The sequence below is a fragment of the Manacus candei genome, unplaced genomic scaffold, assembly GCF_025592945.1.
Source record: "Manacus candei isolate 608988 ecotype Guabito, Panama unplaced genomic scaffold, ASM2559294v1 h1tg000011l, whole genome shotgun sequence".
Classification (NCBI taxonomy): domain Eukaryota; kingdom Metazoa; phylum Chordata; class Aves; order Passeriformes; family Pipridae; genus Manacus; species Manacus candei.
In genome coordinates, this window is record NW_026138059.1 from 26,152,814 (window position 1) to 26,173,305 (window position 20,492).

A 20,492-nucleotide genomic window follows, 5' to 3' on the forward strand; every position below is an offset into this window, starting at 1 on the left:
CATAAAATGAATTGGGTTGGAAGGGAGCTTAAAGATCATCTAGTTCCAACCCCCTTACCATAGGGCTATATATATTGTATGACTACTTATCGGTCCAGTGGAGTGCCACAAAGATGATTAGGGGTTTGGAATGTCAGAGACTGCAGGAGCTGGGCCTGTTTAATGAGAGAGAATCTCATTAATGCATATTAAATATCTCAAAGGCAGGTGCCAAGAGGACGGTGCCAGACTCTTTTTGGTGGTGGCCAGTGACAGGATGAGGAGACAATGGGCAGAACAGGCTGGAACAGGCTGCCTGGTGGAATCTCCCTCTCTGGAGACATTCAAAACCCACCTGGATGAGTTCCTGTGTAACCTGCTCTAGGTGACCCTGCCTAGGTGACCCCATGCAGGGAGTTGGACTGGCTGATCTCCAGAGGTCCCTCCCAACCCTAACGATTCTGTGATTCTGTGATATTGAGGTACATATACCTAGGCACGGTATGTATGTGGCTTTATGCATACATATGTATGTATAGCTACGCATACCTACATACAGATATAGCTGCAGAGCTGCACATACATGATTTTTATGTGCGCCTAGATGTTTATGCACACACACACATACATTCCTAGGCATCTACAGACGCGCGTTTGGTATATACGCAGGCACGTATGTTTTGCCCGCGCACTGACATACACATTCCGCGTAAATGCCTTTGTCTAGGAACACCTCCGTGCTGTGTACGGACACACATCCACGCTGCGCTCGCACGGCTCTCCCGGCAGGCCGGGCCGGGCCGCGTCCCCATGGCAACGCCCGGCGCTGCCGCTTCCCACCCCGGCACCGGGGAGTTCTGGGGCCGGGAGAGGGTGCCCCGGCAAGTAGCGACCCTCGGCCCCTCGAAGAGAAACGCTGAAGTAAATGTAACCCCGCTAAGGTTTGTGCTCGCCCAGCATGTCCGGCGAGCTGACCGAAAGTGTCATCAAGGGAATAATCCGCAAAGTCGGACTGGAGTGCGCTGCCCGGGGACAAACCCTGTCTGAAACCTTGGTGGCGTTCATGGTAAGCGCGAATGAAGCGTTCAGGGGGTCGCGGCAGCTGAGGCTTTCAGGGGTGACCTGAGTTTTGGAATACCTTGGTTTCCATTTGCCTGCATTGAGAAATTTTAAAGGGGCGTTCAGCGACATTCGGTATAGGGTCCTAAAAACCTGAAAAAGTATTTTATTCCTCTGAAATGGCACGTATGTGAATGTAAAGTCCCAAGAAGACTGCAAGTCTTGAGTCCTGGAAACGCTCTGAGCATCAGCTCAGAGCTCTTTCTTAGTTTTCTTCTACAGGCAGATAAACCATTGTTTTCTTTCTAAAGTGAAAAAGATAAGTGTTCCCAAGTTTTAATAATGTTTCTTCCCACTCTCGTAAATGATCAAAAAGGCATGACACATAGATGAATGTTTATTGCAGCAGCTGTATTTATTCTTTGACATTTACCTCTTCCCTCTCTTGTGAAGGATTATTTTGTTTGTTTCTCTGCTTAGACAGGGCCAGGTGGTATAAATGGGCTGAATATTTGAAGTAGTGGGCTCAGATCCCATTTAAACTGAAAAAGGAATGGAATCAATCTCAGTGTTGTCCATGGTAGACAACTATAAGTATCCTGAAAACATTATACACTTTAGCATCTCTTCAGAGGCACAGCACTGCTGCAGAATATATTCTGAATGTGCCTGCAAAGCTGTGTCTGAAGAAAGAAGGTGCTAGGTTCTTTATTGGTGATCAGCTCTTGATAAACTTGTATGTGAATGTAAATGATTCACAGTAGTACTGTTAATCTGCAATTTTTTCCCCCCTAAAAGTGACACTGTGGCTTTAGAAAATACACTGGGCTCAAAAACAGCATTAATCAATTAAGCAGAAAAATTTTAATGAGTAAAAAGTGGCTGGCAAGACACCCAGCATGAACACTAGTTGCAAACATGCACATATTTTCCTGCATGCAGAACACTATGGATTTTTTATCCAAATGGTAAATGTTTATACTGATGCATATAGCATCAAGTGAGAAGTTTATAAACAACTATGATGGATTTTCATAAAATGTTACTTAGGAAAATATTTTCCAGGTAATTTCTAAAGAAACCGTATTTAAATATTTATCAAAGTTTGTCTCACAAATAGATTTTTTTTCACTTATGCCTGAGAAGTGAGATTGAAACTGGCAACACATAAAATGAAGTAAGTTTGTTTCGTTATAAAAGATTGAAATGGGGAAAAAGAATGGTAAAGAAATATTGAATGCATCTGAGATTTTTCAGAAAATAAAAGGTTAGTTGTTAAGAGGATATTTTGAGATGTAAATTAATATCTTTCTTTTGGCAATCTCAAGGTGAGAGCTGTTGTTTTAGATCCAAGAAATGGCTTTAATATGGATCAAATCCTTACAGAAAAAGATGTGCAAGATCTCATCCAGGTAATTCTGACATGATGTTGCATCAGTACTAAGACTATGACATTATTTGCTACCTGTTACTGTAACTAAAATGACATGATCACTTTCAAAATTTTAGTGCTACCTTATCCTCATGGTTCTGTAGCTAAAGACTGGACTATGTGTGTTCCTCATGTAAATAAATGCCTTATAAATGCCTTATATAGAGAGAATGGTAGTGAGGGAGCTCTACAGCTGTTGTGAAATATGTAGCACAGTCACTGTCAGTTCAGAAGTTTCCCTAGAGATGAGAAAGAACTCACTTCTCTGACTCTCTTCTTTAGCTCTCTGTTACCAGACTGCTTGACACAACAAATCCATCCCTGAGCACAATTAAGATGCAAGTTTACTTTGATATGAACTATGCCAACCGAGGTAATTTTGAAAATATGTTTCCATAGGAGTTGATGCTGAGTTTAGAATTTAATAACTCTCTCTGTAGGGCTAGTAATGATTCTTGTTAAATGACTGTTGGCAGTAAAGCAAAATAAAAATCCCAGGAGAAATGTACTGCGTAGAGTATTATGTTTCAGTATGGATGTAGTAAAGAAAAAATGTACATTAGACTTGAGAGTACAATCTTCTCATCCTGTCTGAGAGATTTCCCGAATGTAATTTATTAGATTGCTTGAGAATAATTATGCTTTCAGGTGCAGTGGTTAGCTGCCTTCAGCAAGAAAATCTTGCACTGCACCTGTATGTCTAAAAGTACTCAGAACTCTGCTCATGTATCCAAAAGAAAACTCACTGTTTTATCAGTATCCCTAATTGAGAGATATGAGTAATCTTGAAAAATCAGTTGCAGTTTTAACCAAGTATGTTTTGGTCTTACAGTGGTAATTTCATATGGTCTGAGAATGGGAATGTAGAAGAAAAATGAGGTGGGGAAAATGCCTCTGCTGCAAATGTAACTTCAAATCTCAATGGGACAGTGGAGGCTGGCTGGGAAACAGAACACAGAACAAGAGTAGATGTAAAAAAAAAAAACAAAACAACAAAAAACCACATTTCTGTGTGGGGAAATCATGAAAATGTTTTCTTGTTAGCATGGATCAAAGCAAAAAATTAACAACACTGGGAAGCTGCTCCTAAGTCCTATGGTCTCTATAAGCTCAGTAAGTGCAGTAAGTTTCTGAGATCCTGAGTAGTGTTCAAATTTGAGCTTGTAACTTCAGGTTTGTATGAAATACATGTGTGTGTGTGTGTGTGTGTGTGTGTGTTAGGACTTGTTGCAGTCAGAAGTGTCCAGAGTGTCAAGAGACTTGCTGCCTAATTTGGCCTGAATAGTTCTCTGGACTCTACTGACTGATGTTAATCATGCTAATTATGTTAATCTTTAACTCTACCAGTTTCATTTCTAACAGTATGGTACTATGAACATCTCTTCCACATACCTCTGCTTCAGAAATCTTAATCTGACTGTGGAAATAAAATGCACCCTCTGTACAAGCCAAATTCCAAAGAGTATAGATAGCACTTTCTAAGTGTCCTTCTTTCCTAGCTGAATTACTCCATGAGCAGCAGCGCATTCTGGAAGGAAAACTGGCTCCTGTGGTCAGAGATATCACAGATAAATGTCCTCCTGTGCAAGAAGAAATAGAGAAAGTGTATCAAAATATTGTTAGCTATGCACTGCTGAGCTCTGGCCTGGGATCCCCTACAGATATCGAGGCTGTCAGGGAGGTAACAGGTCAGTAAACTTCTAGCTCTAAAACTGGGCTTTTCTAATTGAAGAATAAAATTTCACCTTCTCTCTGATCTTTTGATAGAAATGTGGTGAACTGTGATGAATGCTTACTACCCAAACTGTCACTGCTCAGACTTGAAGTGGAAATTTGCCATGGATTTCCTACTTTTTGCAGTTGTTTGGGAGAGGGTATTTTTGCTTATTTAATGATTTTCTTTTCTGTTCCCTCATATTGAGGTTTTTCTTCCCCTTTGTAATGGTTATAGCTGCCTTGCAGAGTGTATTCCCCCAGACAGAGATGACTGCTTTCATTTCACTCAATAAGAAGGACAAAGAACAACAGCTGAAAAATCTTGCCATGCTAGTCACAGGAATTCGGCTGTACAACAAGGAGTGCAGGAAAGGAGGAAGGAGCATTGACGACTGTAAGTAAACAACTACTTTTGGGCTGAGTATTCTCAGTTTTTCCTTCCTGGCCTTCTTCACTGGAACTGCTCCAGTAATACCCAATCTCACTAGACAAACAGCTTTGACTCAAGGCCTGTAAATCTGAAGAAAAAATACATATTTGCTACGATTATTGGGTTCCATGTAGACTACTACTTTCTAGCTAAGAGGGAGCCTTAATGTCGTTGATGTGTAAAGATTATATATATTAACTTCATGCAAATAATTTACCTCATGATAAGTTGTTCCCAGATCCCTTGCCATTAAGTGAATTAAATATGTAATGTGCCTTTTAAAGCACTTAATTACAATCCATTTTCAAATTTCTGTTGAGTATGTGTGATGAGAATTGATAGAAGTTGCTGGGCCATTATCTGTATTCTGGTAATCTTAAAATGTTCTCGAAAATCTTTTGCATTTTGAATCTTTCTGCTTCTTTAATAAACAAAAGATGTCAATGACTATCCTGGATTTTTTCAAACACTGTATTCAGGGTAGGGCAAGACTTTGATATTCCTTTTGTTTTCTTTTGTTCCCCATCAGCCACATTATTTCAGCAAAGTTTACAATAATCAAATAAATGGTCAGCGGAAATGTTTATGTGAATATCCATGTACTATTGCAGCTCAATATGGAGACTTCTTTATAAGAAAGGTCTGCAGCCCAGTTGTAGGGGAAAACTTTTTATTTTAAAAGACCAAAGTTTCTGGAAAAAAGGCTATAGCACATACCTCTCCTGATAAGAAAGTCATGCTTTATTGGAAAGCAAAGCACTTGCTGAGCTTGTGGTATTTTAAGTAAAGCAGTGTACGTAGGGAAAAAATATACCTACCATATCAGAGAAAGAAGTAAACAACTCTCTAGATTTTGGTGCCTTTTTTTTTACCTCACATACCAAGCGACACATTAATGGTTTTCTATTTTTATAATACATTCTTTCCCACAAATGTCACCTTTTTGTGCTGTGGCTGTCTCTATTTTATGTTCACTGGGCCTGGCTTGCAGCATGAGGGAACCTTCAACTACTGTATTATACAAAAGGCATAATTAACAATATGTTGTGGTCTTTCTCACTGTAATATCTGTGGGTTTTGTAATTGATTGGTGTAGATAATATGATTGTTGATCCTGTTACATTTGTTAGGTCACTATAAGATGAACTTCTTTGTGCTGATCTGTTTACATATCGCTTTTGAATAGATGGAAAAAACACAGCATGAATGCTCTTAGGTTAGGAAATTAAATGGATATCTTTATGATTAAGGACAGCAGTTAGACCACTGAAGCCTTAATTTCAGTGTTGGCAGCAGTCTCGCTGAGGTAGAGCTTTGCTTTGGCTTTTTTCCCTGTGTCCAGAGAAGAAAATCAGCCAAGTGCTAAGCTCCCTTCACCTGTTGTTAAACTGCTTGTAATGCCTTTGCAAATTTACCTCCCCTTCTAGCTTGGTTAAATCTAGCCTTTCTATGCTCATGGGGTTTTGAGCAGACATACCTCAAGCCTTATTACTGCTCTGCTGCTCACCAATGTTGCTAGCATCAGAAGTTCAACACACGCAACAAAGAGCTACACTTAACAAATGTAGCTTGGCCTTCTTATTGTATTTCCTTGCATAGATGTCTGCTTAATAACACAACACATCAAAATATTCAGTGTAATAGTTGCGTGCTGTCAATAATAAAATTGTAAAGAAAAAATTATTTATCATGTTGTATATCAGCTAAAATATGTTTTGTTCACCTGTGCCATTTGGGGGAATCTGTGGGGTTTTTAAGTACTGATGCTGAACTTTAACAACTGCATAGGCATAACTTTTTGTGCTGTATCTCTCTTCTCTTTTTAATAATAATCTTTGACTCATTCTTAGAGCATGTTAGATCTCAAAGTGCCCAGGAAATGGGAGGCCTGTTATTGTTATTAGTACTTCACAAATTAGGAAACTGAGAATTGAAAATGGTGCAGATTGCCTGAAGTCTATCAGGAAACCCATGTCAGTTATAGCAACAGAACTGCATCTACTATAAAGCAGTTTTTTTCACACTCCTTGACTTGACTGTGATATTTCCACACCTCTAATTCTAAATATTTGAAACTACTTGACTAGTAAGATACAGTGGTTGAATCTGGTATGCGAGTAGTTAGAAATGCATGAATATAACGACAAAATTTAAAAACCAAAATTTTATTGGAAGACTACTGTGCTCAAATACTGCACTTTAACCATTTGATAATGATTTCATTAATTCTTTTAATACGTATCTCATATTTATTCTATATGAATAGTGCCAGCCATTCTGAATGAAGCCATTCCATCAGCTACACAGACTGTCGATGAAGGTCTTAATACCTGCCACATGCTAGCTCACAAGTACACAGCTCTGTTGGAATCCATGCAGGAAGACTCCCACAGATATATGCAGCTTAGTTCGTTTAAATTAAAAGAAGCACTTTTCAATGTGAGACAATATGAGGCCTTCCTTTGCATCCTTATGGTGAGATACCATCATGTTATATATCCTGTGGGTTTTTATTGCAGTTGGAATGTACTGAAGTTACCTACTCTTGTACAGGGCAGAAATATAAGAAAAATGATTCAGAAATAAATAAAATAAAATATATCTCTAGATAAAGAATCAGAGAACCATAGTAGTTTAGGTCAGAAAATACCTTTAAAATCATCTAGTCCAACCATTAACATGGGGCTGTCAAGTCCACCATTAAACCGTGTCTGTAAGTATGACATCTACACATCTTTTAAATACCTCCAGGGATGGGGACCCAACCACTTCCCTGAGCAGCCTATTCCAGTGCTTGACAACCCTTTCTGGGAAGAAATTTTCCCTGATATCCAACCTAAACCTCCCCTGGTGCAACTTGAGGCCGTTTCCTGTCATCCTGTCACTTATTACTTTGGGAGAACAGACTGACCCCCACCTGGCTACAGCCTCCTTTCAAGTAGTCATATATAGAGAGAAGGTTCCCCCTGAGCCTCCTTTTCTCCAGGCCGAACTCAGCTCCCTCAGCTGTTCCTCATAAGACTTGGGCTCCAGATCCTTCACCAGCATCTTTGCCCTTCTCTGGACACAATTCAGCACCTCAATATCCTTCCTGAATTGAGAGGCCCAGAACTGGACACAGGATTCGAGGTGTGGCCTTGCCAGGGCCAAGGGGACTATTACTTCCTAGTCCTGCTGGCCACACTATTTCTGATACAAGCCAGGATGCCACCTGGGCACACTGCTAGCTCATGTTTAGCTCCTGTTGACCAGCACCCCCAGGTCCTTTTCTGCTGGGCAGCTTTCCAACTACTCTACCCCCAGCCTGTAGCACTGCATGGGGTTGTTGGGATCCAAGTGTAGGACCTGGCATTTCACTTTGTTGAAATTTATACCATTGGCCTCAGTCTATAGATCCAGCCTGTGCAGATCCCTCTGCAGGGCCATCCTACCCTCCAGCAGATTGACAGTCCCACTAACTTGGTGTCATCTGCAAACTTACTGAGGGTGCACTTTATTCCCTCATCCAGATCTAAAGATATTAAACAGGGCTGGCTCCAATGCTGAGCCAGCCACCAACTGGATTTAACTCCATTCACCACCACTCTTCTTGTTTGCATATTGATACTCCGCCCCAAAAGGTATGAGAAAAATAAATCATGTTAGTTTTAGTCTGCTGACAGCCCCAAAATTTATGGAATCATATCTGAAGAATATAATTTAAATTCTTGTTTTGTTAATGAAGAGCTTTTCGTTTGTCTTTTGAGAAACTGCAAGGTTTTATTAGTCTCTCTATATACTATAAAGCATTGAAAAATATTTTTTTTTTCAATTCTCTTGATTGTGAAAATGTAGAGAATTGTCTATAAAAATTACTAGTATACATGTTTGAGTGAAGTGCCTGGTTTTATACCTGAGCATTTAAGGAAAAATTTATTTTGTGGTAAGTTAGGGTGCATTTCATTCCTTAAAAGAGTTGTCTGAAAATAGTTGAATGAAGAGATACAAGTAAATACTTATTACTAAATGCTTGATTTTTGGAGTTTTATACTTCTTGCCTGAAGTAAGTTCTCTTTCCAGTCTGATGCAATTACCAGTGCTCAAGAAGTTGAAACGTTGAGTGTTCAGTTTGCAGCAGCAATGATGCAATTGAAAAACACAGTGCAGGATAAGATTTCCATAGATTCCAAAGAAGTTTTTGTAAGTATTATGAATAGAAAACCCTTTTTTTCTTCATTATAAGAAATTATGAAATTATTACAGAATACTTTGCTGGTGTATTTTTTAATAGCTTGTGTTAAGGAAAAGGCTACATCATTTTCTTATTACTATAATAACATCTGTGATTTTTGAAGGGGCAACTAAAGTAGCAGTCTCAAGGCAAGAAAAAAGAAAGGAACAAAAAGGGAGCAAAAGAACTAAATGGTATTTTACTGTAAATGTCTTTAATTATTTGCCAGTATTTGTAGATTTACAGTGATATTTTCCTTTTTTTGTGTGTAAATATTCTCTCCTGTTCCTTGCAGAAACTGTAAGAACATAATGATTACAAAAAACAGCACATCAGAGTGTGCTTCTTTAAAGTCCCTTCAGATAGCAATCCCTGTGATTACAGTATGAGTCATTGATATAATTTTTCTAAAGAAAGTGGGTTTCTGTGATGGGGGTTTCAGCCTCTTTTCCCCTCCCAATAGCTTCTGAACCTGTTGGCAAGTTTCAGTCACGTTTCTCAGACTCCAAAGATCTCAAAATATGTAATTTTCTGCAGGTTTTCTGGAAAAAAGAGCGATTAGAGAGACACAATTAGAGCCTTCCTAAGATCAAGTGTGAAATGGTTTGTGGGCTGTCTGGCCAGTGAGCAGCCAGTGAAAGCACCTCTGCACAACTGATGTTTTGTACTGTTTCACTCTGGTTGGGAGCTACAAGATATTGGGAGAAGAGGGTCCCTGATGACCCTGTGAAAACCTGGGATTATTATGCTGGCATGATGTAAAGGAAATGAAAGAGAAATATGTCAGAAACCATCTTCATTAAATTTGCTTTTCATTGAAGAGCTCGTTATTTTGTATGATATGTTTATCATTTTAATTCCTTGTAGTTAGCTGCTGAACCAGCATGCAGTTCATACATAGGTTATTTTTCATCATTCTAAGCTAATTATTAGAAGGCAAAAAAAAGTCTACTGTGGAGGAGAGAGGGAGGAAGGAAGGAAGGAAGATCATGGCCCCACATATACTCAGAGTACTTTTTACACTTCCCAGAAGGGCATCTGAGCTGGAAACTCGTGGGAATGGCACTTTAACTGAGGTACATCTCAGATGTGGTCTGACACTTCAATTTATGTATGCTTGTGATTTTATAAACCAGATGTTCTCAACTGGAGAACAATTTCCCCTCTTGTCCAGAATCTCTGATCAGTTTTTCCTCTTTTACTGTTTCTTCATGGGACTTAAGTGACTGATATATGTTACCCTTTCCCCTAGAAGCTGTCTGCTGTTGTCTGCTGCCTTCCTAGATTTTTTTTCTCTCTTCAGGTTGGTTAGTTGATTTTTTTTCTCTCTTCAGGTTGGTTAGTTGATTTTTCTTCTCTGCTGAAGACACAATATGTAATGGCTTTTGATTTCAGGTCTTTTTCAATTAGAGATTTCTCTATTAAGACACCATTTAAGTAACTTTTCTTGCCTTCAGCTAGTTACTGAGGAGCTGGATCCTCTGCAAAGATAGAGAAGCGGGGCATTCTGCCTTTTAAAATGCATAGGATAAGGCCTGTAGTTGTAGTGAACATTTGTTTTAGGAAACACAATACATTTCATTAATATTCTTTGTTTATTCTAGTAAGACTGATTTTGATCTTGCTGCCCTTCCTCTAGTTTTTTTCCTGTTTGTGACCGCAACATTTCCACAGCATTAGTGATGCCAATGAATTCCAGAGCTGACCCTGTTGGCCACTCTTATAACAATGTTGTTAATATGCATAAAATATGTTGTTAAGTGCACGTTTCTGATTTGTTGACTCTCTTCCTGTAAATGCTTTCTATGTGTTGAGATGTAACAGGACACATTTTATGTCACTGTCATTGAAATCAGCATTTGTATCTAAAGCTTATAGGCTTCTTCTATATGTGTATACACCCATATGTCAGCATTTTTGCTGGGAATAGCAGCCTCCAGTTTTGCCCTGAACCCTCTGAGGAGGCCTGTGCCCCTTTAATCTGACACACATGATGCCCCGAGGGCTGTGGTACCAAGACACTCTGGAAACAGGGCAGGTAAAATAACAGAATCTGATTGTTTGTACGTCTAGGTTTGGGTTTATCTCATTTACTAACTAATCAGGTATGTTTCTTCTGGCACTTATTCCTGTATACCTTATTTTCAGTTATATAAGTGTATGGCCAGTGAAGTGCTCAATTCCAAGCATGGTCTCAGAGTTACGTATTTGGGGAAGTCTTTGGAGTAAAATGTAGAAAAGTACCTTTCTGGCCTATGGCTCGACATGTTGGATGTATGTGCTTTGGATGTGCTTCTGATGGAAATTCCTCTTAAAATGTCCAGGAGTTCCCCTGAAATTTCTGGTTGCTGAAGGCCTTGGAGATCAGCCCTGCTTTGTTCATAGCAGAGATTGTTGTGCACAGCACTTGGGTTACGCTGCGGACATAAAACAAATCTGGATTTCAGATGATTGTCTTTATGTTCTAGCCTCTCTTCCTTGAACTTTCTAAACTCTGGACCAGCTTTCAGGATGAAATGCTACTGCTAAGCTTCCTCACAAGTATGACTAGCAATCTCCAACAGTTCTTGGAAATCCAGTCGCAGCTTTTTCCTGAGGAAGTGCTAACATCTCTTCTGGAAGGAGTGACTGTGAAAAGTGATGAGGAAAGGATAAGAGAAACCATGGGTACGGAAAGTTAATACTTTTTTGTTTTCCTTCACTTTCCAAGATTTTGTTTGAATTTTCTTTACAGAAGGTGCTACATATTGATTTTTTAATATTCAGAATTTGCACAGTAAATTAAAATAAGTCTGCTTGGGATTTTATTTTTGCATATAAAATTAAAATATAGCTACTAGATACAAACATACCTTACATAAATGGCAGAATGATCAGAGAATATTTATACTTTTTTATTATTTCTTAAGTTTATTTATGCCTTTTTATACTTTCAGAACTTCTGAAATGGAGGGAGGGTGATAAACAAGCTAATTTAATGGGGCCTTGGTTACCAGAAGTGTTTGTTTGTAAAATGGTATCTATAGGAACCAAGTTTTACACCAGGGGATTTGTAATGCATGGGCGGTTGAAAACAAAATAGAAGAATAAGATACTACCTTCCTGTTGTTGTCCCCTGTTTTTAAAGAAAAATAACTAAAGAAGGCTCCCATAGGACTGATTTTTGAGTAGGTTCTCTTTAAAGGCAGGACTAATTTTGGTTTTTGGGATCTTGGCACTGCAGGACATCCTGTGAAAACCAGAGTAATCTAGTCATCCTGTAACATTATTATATTTTAAACACCTAATGTTTTGATGTTGAAATCATTTTTTAGGAACCAGAGTGAATGTTTCTGATTTCAAGAACCAGGAATGGCTTTTTCCAGAGACTACTGATAATTTTGATCATTTGCTAATCCAGTACCATGGTTTCTGTGCACATGCAATTGCTGTGAAAGGCCTCACCCTACCAGGTATGCTTTGTAATTGGACATTTTCCATACCATATATGTGTACAAGTACTAGGGAAAATTTAAAGGCGTTCTGAATGCATCCTCTTACATCAAAGGTGGAGTACTGTATTTCCACATTTGTAATTCTCACCCCAGATAACTTATCTCCCCTGCTAAGGAATTTTTCTTTTTAAAAGACACAAATAAAGTGCCCTAAATAGAAGGCAGGAGGGCTTCAAGAGAAAGTAGGCATGAGCAAGCAGAGGCAGCAACAAGATGGGATGGATAAATGTTTCTTCCTGCTGTATATGCATCTGTATAACTTACACTGCAGCTGAATACAGGTTTGTTTGCTGTTGTTAATGTGCTGTAATACAGGCATAGAAAAATGGTCATTCCTTCTATTTTGTGTATGCCTGTGTTGCAAACACATCCATTCATGGCTACATCATATGTATTTTAAATAGTCACTATAAAGTAATAGAAATCTTCTTTGAAAAGGATGCAAAAGTGCACTTGATTAAGCTAACTGATCACAGGAAATTTTTTTGTCTCTTCTAGGTTCATTCGTCTCGAAAGCATGCCTTATTTCAGCTACCTCAGCCCATGTTTTCTGTCTCCCTATCCTTTATAGAACCTATCTATACAGAATTTTCTTAAGCCTACAGGAGGTTGAGAGGAAAATATTGCCATTACTTGGCAGTATGAAAGAATAGATATTTTAACAGCCATGTGAATTACTTACACTTACTTAGTATTGCATATGAGAACAACTGTCCTGAGTTGGACTGAAGGTCTCTCTAGCCCTGTATCTGATCACTGGATGCAGGCAGGGATGACCACTCAAAGTTTATGAGAAATGAAGTAGGAATGATCCTTCCTTAATTATATCCTTCCCTATTCTAGCAGTTAGTGGTTATGGGATTTCCTCAGAAAAATGTTGAGTCTGTAGCCTTCTGTTGAATAATTCTTCATACAGGTTTTTCATTTATCTAATTGATTTTTGAATCCATCTCGAGTTTTCCATGGGATATTCTTATTGTCAAGAGCCCCACAATTTACAATTATATATGCTATGAAAAGGTACCTCTTTTTGAGATGGCTTTAAGCTCTGGCTGGATAATTTCATCAAGTCATAATAGTCTTTCTATTAGGAAAATTAACAGATAGTAATTTTATATTGCACACAATTCATGGTTTTATTACTCTATATCATATTATTTCTTTTCAGTTGTTTCTTTTTAATGTTGAGGAGGCCTCTTTCTTTAACCTCTCCTGCTGTGAAAGGTATTCCAAGCCTCTGATCACTCCCAACTCCCTTTTATTTGTTCTGTTGCGTTGGAGCAAAATATATTATTATAAGTGTAGCATACAGGTTGTTGAAATGCTGGTTTTCCTCTCCTCCTCTGTTTGCATCCTAATAATTCATGATATTCTTTTTGTTTTTTTGACTGCCACTGAGTAGTGTCATCTGGTATTTTCAAGGCACTGTCTATAATGATTCTAGATCTTTCCTGGGCAATGATGTCTGAAGCAAAGCCTGCCACTGTCCTTGAACTCAATTTGTGCTTTCCTATTTGGCCTTTATTGACACTTCACTTTCTCTGTTATTTTATTGTTCAGCTTCTCAGCTGCTTTATCTGCTTCTCCAGTTAATTTCAGTGTTATGCCCTTTGGTATAGATGCACCACTGATCTACAATCAGGTATTTTCTGGAGATTATAGGGGGAACATTTGTGAGCATAGACTGGTTTCTTATGCCTTTGCTATAGATATTTTATCTTTTGTTTTTCTGAGACATGCAGTAAGGCATACAGGATGTGAACTGGTCAAAAGCAGTTACACTGACGTAAAAAGTATTTTAAAAGCTTTCTTTCAGGGCTTACTCTGATTTCAGAAGAAGGAAGTTGAAACTGACTTGAGGGAAACACAGAATCTCGATTAAAAATGTCTTTTGTATTGGTTATCATACTGTTCAGTATTTTATTTGGTGGGTTTTATTTTGGGCTAGTTTTTTCCTCTTTTTTAGGAAATCCTGCTATTGGAATTTTGAAGCACAAGGCGAAATGTTATGTTTTCAGTTCCAAAGAAGCTGCATACACCTTTGCTCAAGATCCAGATAAATTCATTCAGTTGAATGTAGAAAAAGCAAAAGAATATGCAGAGCTAATTCAATTGCTTGAGCTCCGTCATCAGTTTGAATACCTTTTTCCTCATGCACAGGTACACACTGCCCATGCCTCTTGCTGAACAGCTGTTGGGTCACTGGTTACTCTGTCCTTTCTAGAACATAAAGAGAATAGAGGATACACATCTTTAGGAAAGAAGTAAAATCATCTGCCTATCATACAGAATGTTTGAGGGTCCGTCTTTTCCAGGTCTTCAGAGCACTGAAGAAACATTTTCACTTAATGTCATTCTCACCTTATCTCTTCATAGAAGAATATGTATATCCAAAGGATTGTGGCAGCGATGAAGCTGTCAGTTCATAGCTTAGGAAGGTCTTGTGTCTGATGTTTCTTTTCCTCATTTTTGAAAATGTAGCTTAAAGAGACAGTAAATAAATGCAACAGAAGATAAGTCAGATACCATATTAACTGAAGTTTTAGCTTATCAGTCCATCAGTGTGTTCTGGATGAGGGTGTAGTGATATCTGAGGACAGAAATTATCGAATATATTACGAAATAAAAGGGGACTCATTAATAATGAATGTGACAGTGCTACTATGTGAAAGCCAAATACTTTATTTGGATTCATAGACATTATCTGGGATCCACTGTGAATTTTAGGTCCCTACAAGTGGAAACAATGTAGTCTTGAACTGGCCCTTAGTGTGAAAGATATAGTTTGTATCCTGGTTCTAGCAGAGATGTAAGCACTTCTCCCAGTTATGATTTGTGATATTTAGTCCATTTATAAAGACAAACTGAAGTGCCTGCATCATAAAATACTAGTGGTGGTGGTGGTTGGACACCTTTTTACCAAAATCCAATGATTATTCACTCACTCAGGATGTGGGAGTCTGAAATTCAGCTGTGGCCTCTGCCTAAAGGGTTTTCTGTCAGAAATTAAATCCACCAAATAATTAATGGTTTCTTCTTTTTTAGTGAGGGCAAGGGAAACAAAAATATTCTTGAATGTAAAAATCTTTATCCCCTTGTGGTTTGCAGGTCTCTATTTGCTTTTAAAAAGTAGCATATCCATATGCTATTTCTCCTAAATGTCTGTATTTTTCTCATTAATGCCTTGCTTGGTTTTGGTTGGGTTTCTTTTTTTCATCCAGGCCAGAACTGCAGACAAATGTTTGATGAAACCAACTGCAAAATGTGACAGTAGTACTCAAACTGATACTCATATCTTGCCTCCAACTATTGTGAGATCCTATGAATGGAATGAATGGGAACTGAGAAGAAAAGCTATAAAATTGGTTTGTATTGTTATTATCAGATTTTCACTGCTGGATAACAAAGCTGAGAATAAATTATTCTAAACATTTGTTCTTTGAAAAATGAATCCAATCTTTTATTCAAAGACATAAACTTTGTTACAACCAGCTCAATATTTTTTTTCCAGGTAATTTCTCTCCTTACTTCTAGACTTTCTTCTTCTCTCAGTTTTTCCATATTTTTCCTCATTTTTTGACCAGTGCTTCCACTGCTATATCTATTCATTCCAAATTTTTCAGTTGCCTTTTTTATGTAATAACAGTTTGTTGTTTAGCATTGAATATTAAAGTTGTTTTTCTGCACTCAAATCAATTCAACAGGTTGAAGATACTACCGTATAATTCCTTTGTAAGAAAAAAATAATGGTTGCACAAAGGTTTGGGTCACACAAAACTTTATTGCAAGTTGAATAATTTATATTAATATTTGTCACCATGAAGTAAGAGGAAGAAAAATGCAGTAATTGGCAGGCAGAATGATAAGGAATACCTTTGGATATGTTTGACCCTGCAGAAGCTTTCTTTGAGCTAATTTTTCATCTTTGAAAGGTATCAAAGCATGAGGGCCTTTTTTTAGATTTTTGTTAGATTATTTTGGTAATGAAATACTTTATATTTTATCCTGGTTCTGTGTGTTCACTAAAAGCAATTCTTTTTTGGAAAAAAAAAAAATTAAAAAAAGTTCTTCTCTCATGTAGGACCAGAGAGGTAAGAAACAGAACCAGTAGGTTTTCTGCTATATATGTAAGCCAGAGGAAATGTCTGTTATATTGTCATGGTGATTTTCTGATGGATTGGAAGTCAGAGTCCATCCGCAGAAGGTTGACTACATACATAAATAAAAGCTTTTCAATCAACAGCATATATTTCCAAAGATTCTTTCTAGGGTTTGCCAGCACACACATTTGTCAGGGTTTAGCACCTGATTTTCACAATTCAGTCAAAATGAACTTGTGCGTACAGGGAATATTGCAGTTACCAATATCAACTGGACACAGGTACTGCAGGGTTCTTTTTTTTCCTTCTGTGAACAGATGCCCTTTGGAGGCCTGTGGTCTGCTGGGCAGCCTATTTCCTTTCTGGGTATTTTTTTACCATCAAATCTCTAACATTATATAAGGAACCCAAAATTTTGGACTGAGGAGTCTTCCCACTGTTGACTGGCTTATAAAGGATTCTAAGAAATAGTTGTTGCTGAGATGTATAAAGAGGCCAATTAGGTTTACAAGAGGCCTAACTAAAAGCCTCCTTTCCTTCTGTAAAGGACAAAAGTACCTAAATAAATGTAAGATATGGTCAGTGGTTTCTCTTTAGCATAAGCAGAAGTGGATGTTTCCCAATAGCTGATCATGAAGACCATACGCAAACAAATTAGTCTGAAATATTTAGAGAAAATACCTTAAAGTACTAAGGGTATTTTAGCCTCAACTGTCTATATGAGAGATTAGTGATGTGAAGTTGAAATAAAAAATCCCAGATGCCTGCAAAAGTGTTTTCTCTACAGTAACTGGCAATATGAAGGTGATAAAACATTTAGAGTCAAAATGCTAAATGAACAGAAATAGTTTACCAGTGCATCGGTGAATTTGATAGGGGAGCATTGGACATATTTGCTGTTTTTGTTAGAGGATGAGCTCAGATGCCTTTGGGTTTTTTTCCTGTTGTTCATACTTAGCCAGAAAAGTTGTGGTGGAATGAAATGTTAAACTATTACTTTGTTAATACACCTATATGCTGTTAGAAGTAAAATTTTCAGCTCACATATGTTTCTCTGTGCAAGCACAGTTCCTTGCAATAGCATACATTCAGTTTTCAAGAGAGGTAGAGAACCAGTATCTCATGCCCGCTCTTGTTTTAATTGTCATTAAAGCCTTCAGAAAAAAAGACTTGATATATTGTCTTTCTTCACATGCCATCTTATTGTGGTTCTCTGTATGACTCTGCGCATAAAAATCAGTTGTAGATTAAGGTACCAGAATGTGTCTACAGGCAAATGTTTCACCTTCCATTCAGCTGACAAGAGACATCACTAGTGGAATCTAGAGAATATTTTGACTTGCCCTGATACAAACACCAAATCTGGCCAACTTTATCACTCTCCAGCCTCCACTGATTCCAGTCTCCACTGACTGGAATGGACTCCAGGGACTTACTCACTTGTAGGGGTCTGAGTCCCACCAAGTGAGATTGTTTCGTATATTTCAATGGCAATATTGTGTCATATGATTTACAGTGTTTTACATAGTTGCTGACATAGAAGGCTGAGTGTAATAAGGAACACGTTGTTGTTTCAAGTGCTGGCTTTGTAATATTAACAGTTTGTGAGAAGTGGTTTTGTGATTCTATCAGTAGCAATTCCTGTAACTAAACAGAGTTTTAATCATAAATTATCTTAACTTTTTCCCCTTGTCAAGGGGTTAGTGAGCAATGTCATGAAAGAAGGCATTTTTCCCTTTTATCTGATGCTTTGTGACACCAACCTGTAAACCTCATTACATTTTGTAGAAACCAGACAAATACTGGAAGAGCTTACCATAAAAACATTTTATTCTAACAGAAAAAAGCCTTCAGCACCTACCAAAATTTTCCAGGACAATGACCAGTGGAAAATAGGAAATTGTTAAGAGACTCACTTAAAGTTGTGTTCTTACACAACTTACAGTGCTGTTCACACATCCTGTTAGTTCAGGAGTTATCAAATCACAGTCACAAACGTGTATTGACAGAAGGACAAAGTGGGCCGTGTTCCAGGTTTGTGAAGCCCATAGATGTAAAACAGACAAACACACCCAAGTATATACTAGTGCTAAAATGTTCAAACACAATTTTGCTTAATCTGATTATTTTTCTGTCTTTAGGCCAATTTGCGTCGCAAATTAACTCATTCCATGCAGACTGATCTCAGTCATATGAAAAGAGAGAACTTCACCCAAGTGTACTTGCCAAAAGGTGTTGGCACCCAGACCAAGCGTGACAACTCCAGCAATGTACCCAGACCACAGATTTTCTTGAAAGGTCTCCGAGGACAATCCTCTCCTACTACTCATATGGTCAAAGTAGACTTAACAAGAGCAGTAGATGAAACCTAAGTGGAAATGAGAAACCTAAAGACACATATTGAATGTGTATATAAAAATCCCTGAATATATCTGAATTAAGGTATTAAAGATTTTGCTGTGTCTGTTGATTCCAGGAGCAGTTGGTTTGTTTCATTTATCTTATCTATTGTGGCTGCTGACTGGCCTTAGGTGATAGAAATTCTAAGCCTGAAGCACACGGATTTCAAACAGCTTTTCAGATCAAGATGTTCCCATGGACTTTCACCTAAACTAACAGTTAAATGTGTAGTGTATGTTCTGGGATTTTCTTGAAGTTTTAGTACAACTTTTGCTTGTTGAAACGCTGTCATTAAGTGAAATAAGAGTCACACATTTGTCACAGTCCAGCCTTAGAGCAGAATTGTCAGGAAGGTAAAACCAGCAAAATAAAACCAGTCTGGGTCCTTGGGCCTGCCCATTTGTGCTGGTGTTAACCCAACCCAATGAGTGTAACCCATTGCAGGGACGTTGAGAAAAGGGAATCTATTTTGGATTGCTCTGGCAGTCCTTTGGATCTCTAGTAATTTCTGTAATTGTTGGCTAAACAGTGTACTGGGAAGCACGCTGCAAACCATAGGAACTTCAGGGCACCTTTTCAAAAGCTCTGTTTTGTTTGTGTTTGAAAAACTAAAACAAAACAGGAAAAGGTTTTTAGCTTTATGTCATTGTGGCAGGGAAATATGTGCCAGGCCTGATCAATGCAACTGCAGCCAGTATTTCTGTATGTGAAAACTCGCATCATTTGAGCTTTAAGATGAAACATCTTCTCAAATGGAAGCAGGGCATACTTCAAATCAGAGATTCTTTTCATGACAACAAAGAGCTCCACAAGTCGCTATCTGCAAAATGTCCAGGTGCAGAACTGTGATTGCATAGGGTGTGCTAAGGTTTCTAAACCTCTTTTTTTTGTGTGCTGTGTGGTGCAGTGTGGTTTCCTGGTCATTGTTACACAAGCCTGTGACAATGAAGCTCGAAGATTCAAGCTGCTGAGTGATTTTTCTAGGGTATTGTGCAGGACAGCATTCTCTTTTTTTTTTTTTTTTAACTGTTTCCAAGGTATCTGGCTTCACTTTTAAAAGTTATAGAACTGGGACAAATCCACAAAGCATTATTAAAAAAACCAAAGGAGCAGGAGTGGAGCACTAAGAAAGAACTTGGCTAAATGGTTTTTCACTAGGTGATTTTATCTTTTGGGAAAATAAACTAATCAGTAGCAGCCAGATGTGCTGCTCTTCCATGTTTTTAAATTATGAGCTGGCACCAATGAATCGATTTATTAATAAAAATTTGAATGTGATTACCAGATGCAGCTTTTTAAAAAAAAAGAAAGAAAAATACCCTACTGCTGCTTTATTAAACACTTCCTGTTGCTGTGATCTCTCTATATTTTTACCATCATTCGCTTTGAGGCTTTTAAGTTACAGTTTTTACCAGCAAACTGGTATTTCAGTTTTATTATTTCAGTTATACAGGCTGCCCAGGGAGGTGGTGGAGTTTCCCTCTCTGGAGACATTCAAACCCCACACGGATGTGTTCCTGTGTCACCTGCTCCAGGTGACCCTTCCTTTGGAGGGGGGTTGGACTGGATGATCTCCAGAGGTCCCTTCCAACCCTAACGATTCCGTGATTTCAAGAATCCATAAATATATTTTATTTAATAGAAAACCGATGAGTGAAAAATTCCGTTTCTC

At 38.1% G+C, this 20,492-nt stretch overlaps 1 protein-coding gene across 2 annotated transcripts; it reads left to right on the forward strand.

The window, feature by feature from the left end:
* The first annotated feature begins 761 nt into the window (after positions 1-761).
* Positions 762-18,915, forward strand: CFAP206 (cilia and flagella associated protein 206). 2 transcript variants are annotated; one of them, XM_051777939.1, is made up of 12 exons: positions 763-1,045; positions 2,367-2,450; positions 2,753-2,843; positions 3,970-4,158; positions 4,422-4,580; positions 6,883-7,091; positions 8,676-8,795; positions 11,295-11,493; positions 12,141-12,278; positions 14,287-14,480; positions 15,542-15,685; positions 18,562-18,915. In XM_051777939.1, exons 1-12 carry the CDS (start codon positions 938-940, stop codon positions 18,790-18,792), a joined length of 1,866 nt encoding a protein of 621 aa, XP_051633899.1. In that variant the 5' UTR covers positions 763-937; the 3' UTR covers positions 18,793-18,915. The 2 variants fall into 2 exon arrangements, with proteins under 2 accessions (XP_051633900.1, XP_051633899.1); XM_051777940.1 differs by lacking the exon at positions 3,970-4,158 and having other exon boundaries at positions 762-1,045.
* Positions 18,916-20,492: the final 1,577 nt, after the last annotated feature.

Coding starts and splice junctions, on each gene's coding strand:
- CFAP206 (XM_051777939.1), top strand. CDS start 938: ATGTCCGGCGAGCTGACCGAAAGTGTCATCAAGGGAATAATCCGCAAA. Junction 2,451..2,752: donor ATGTGCAAGATCTCATCCAG/GTAATTCTGACA, acceptor TCTCTTCTTTAG/CTCTCTGTTACCAGACTGCT. Junction 15,686..18,561: donor GAAGAAAAGCTATAAAATTG/GTTTGTATTGTT, acceptor TTCTGTCTTTAG/GCCAATTTGCGTCGCAAATT.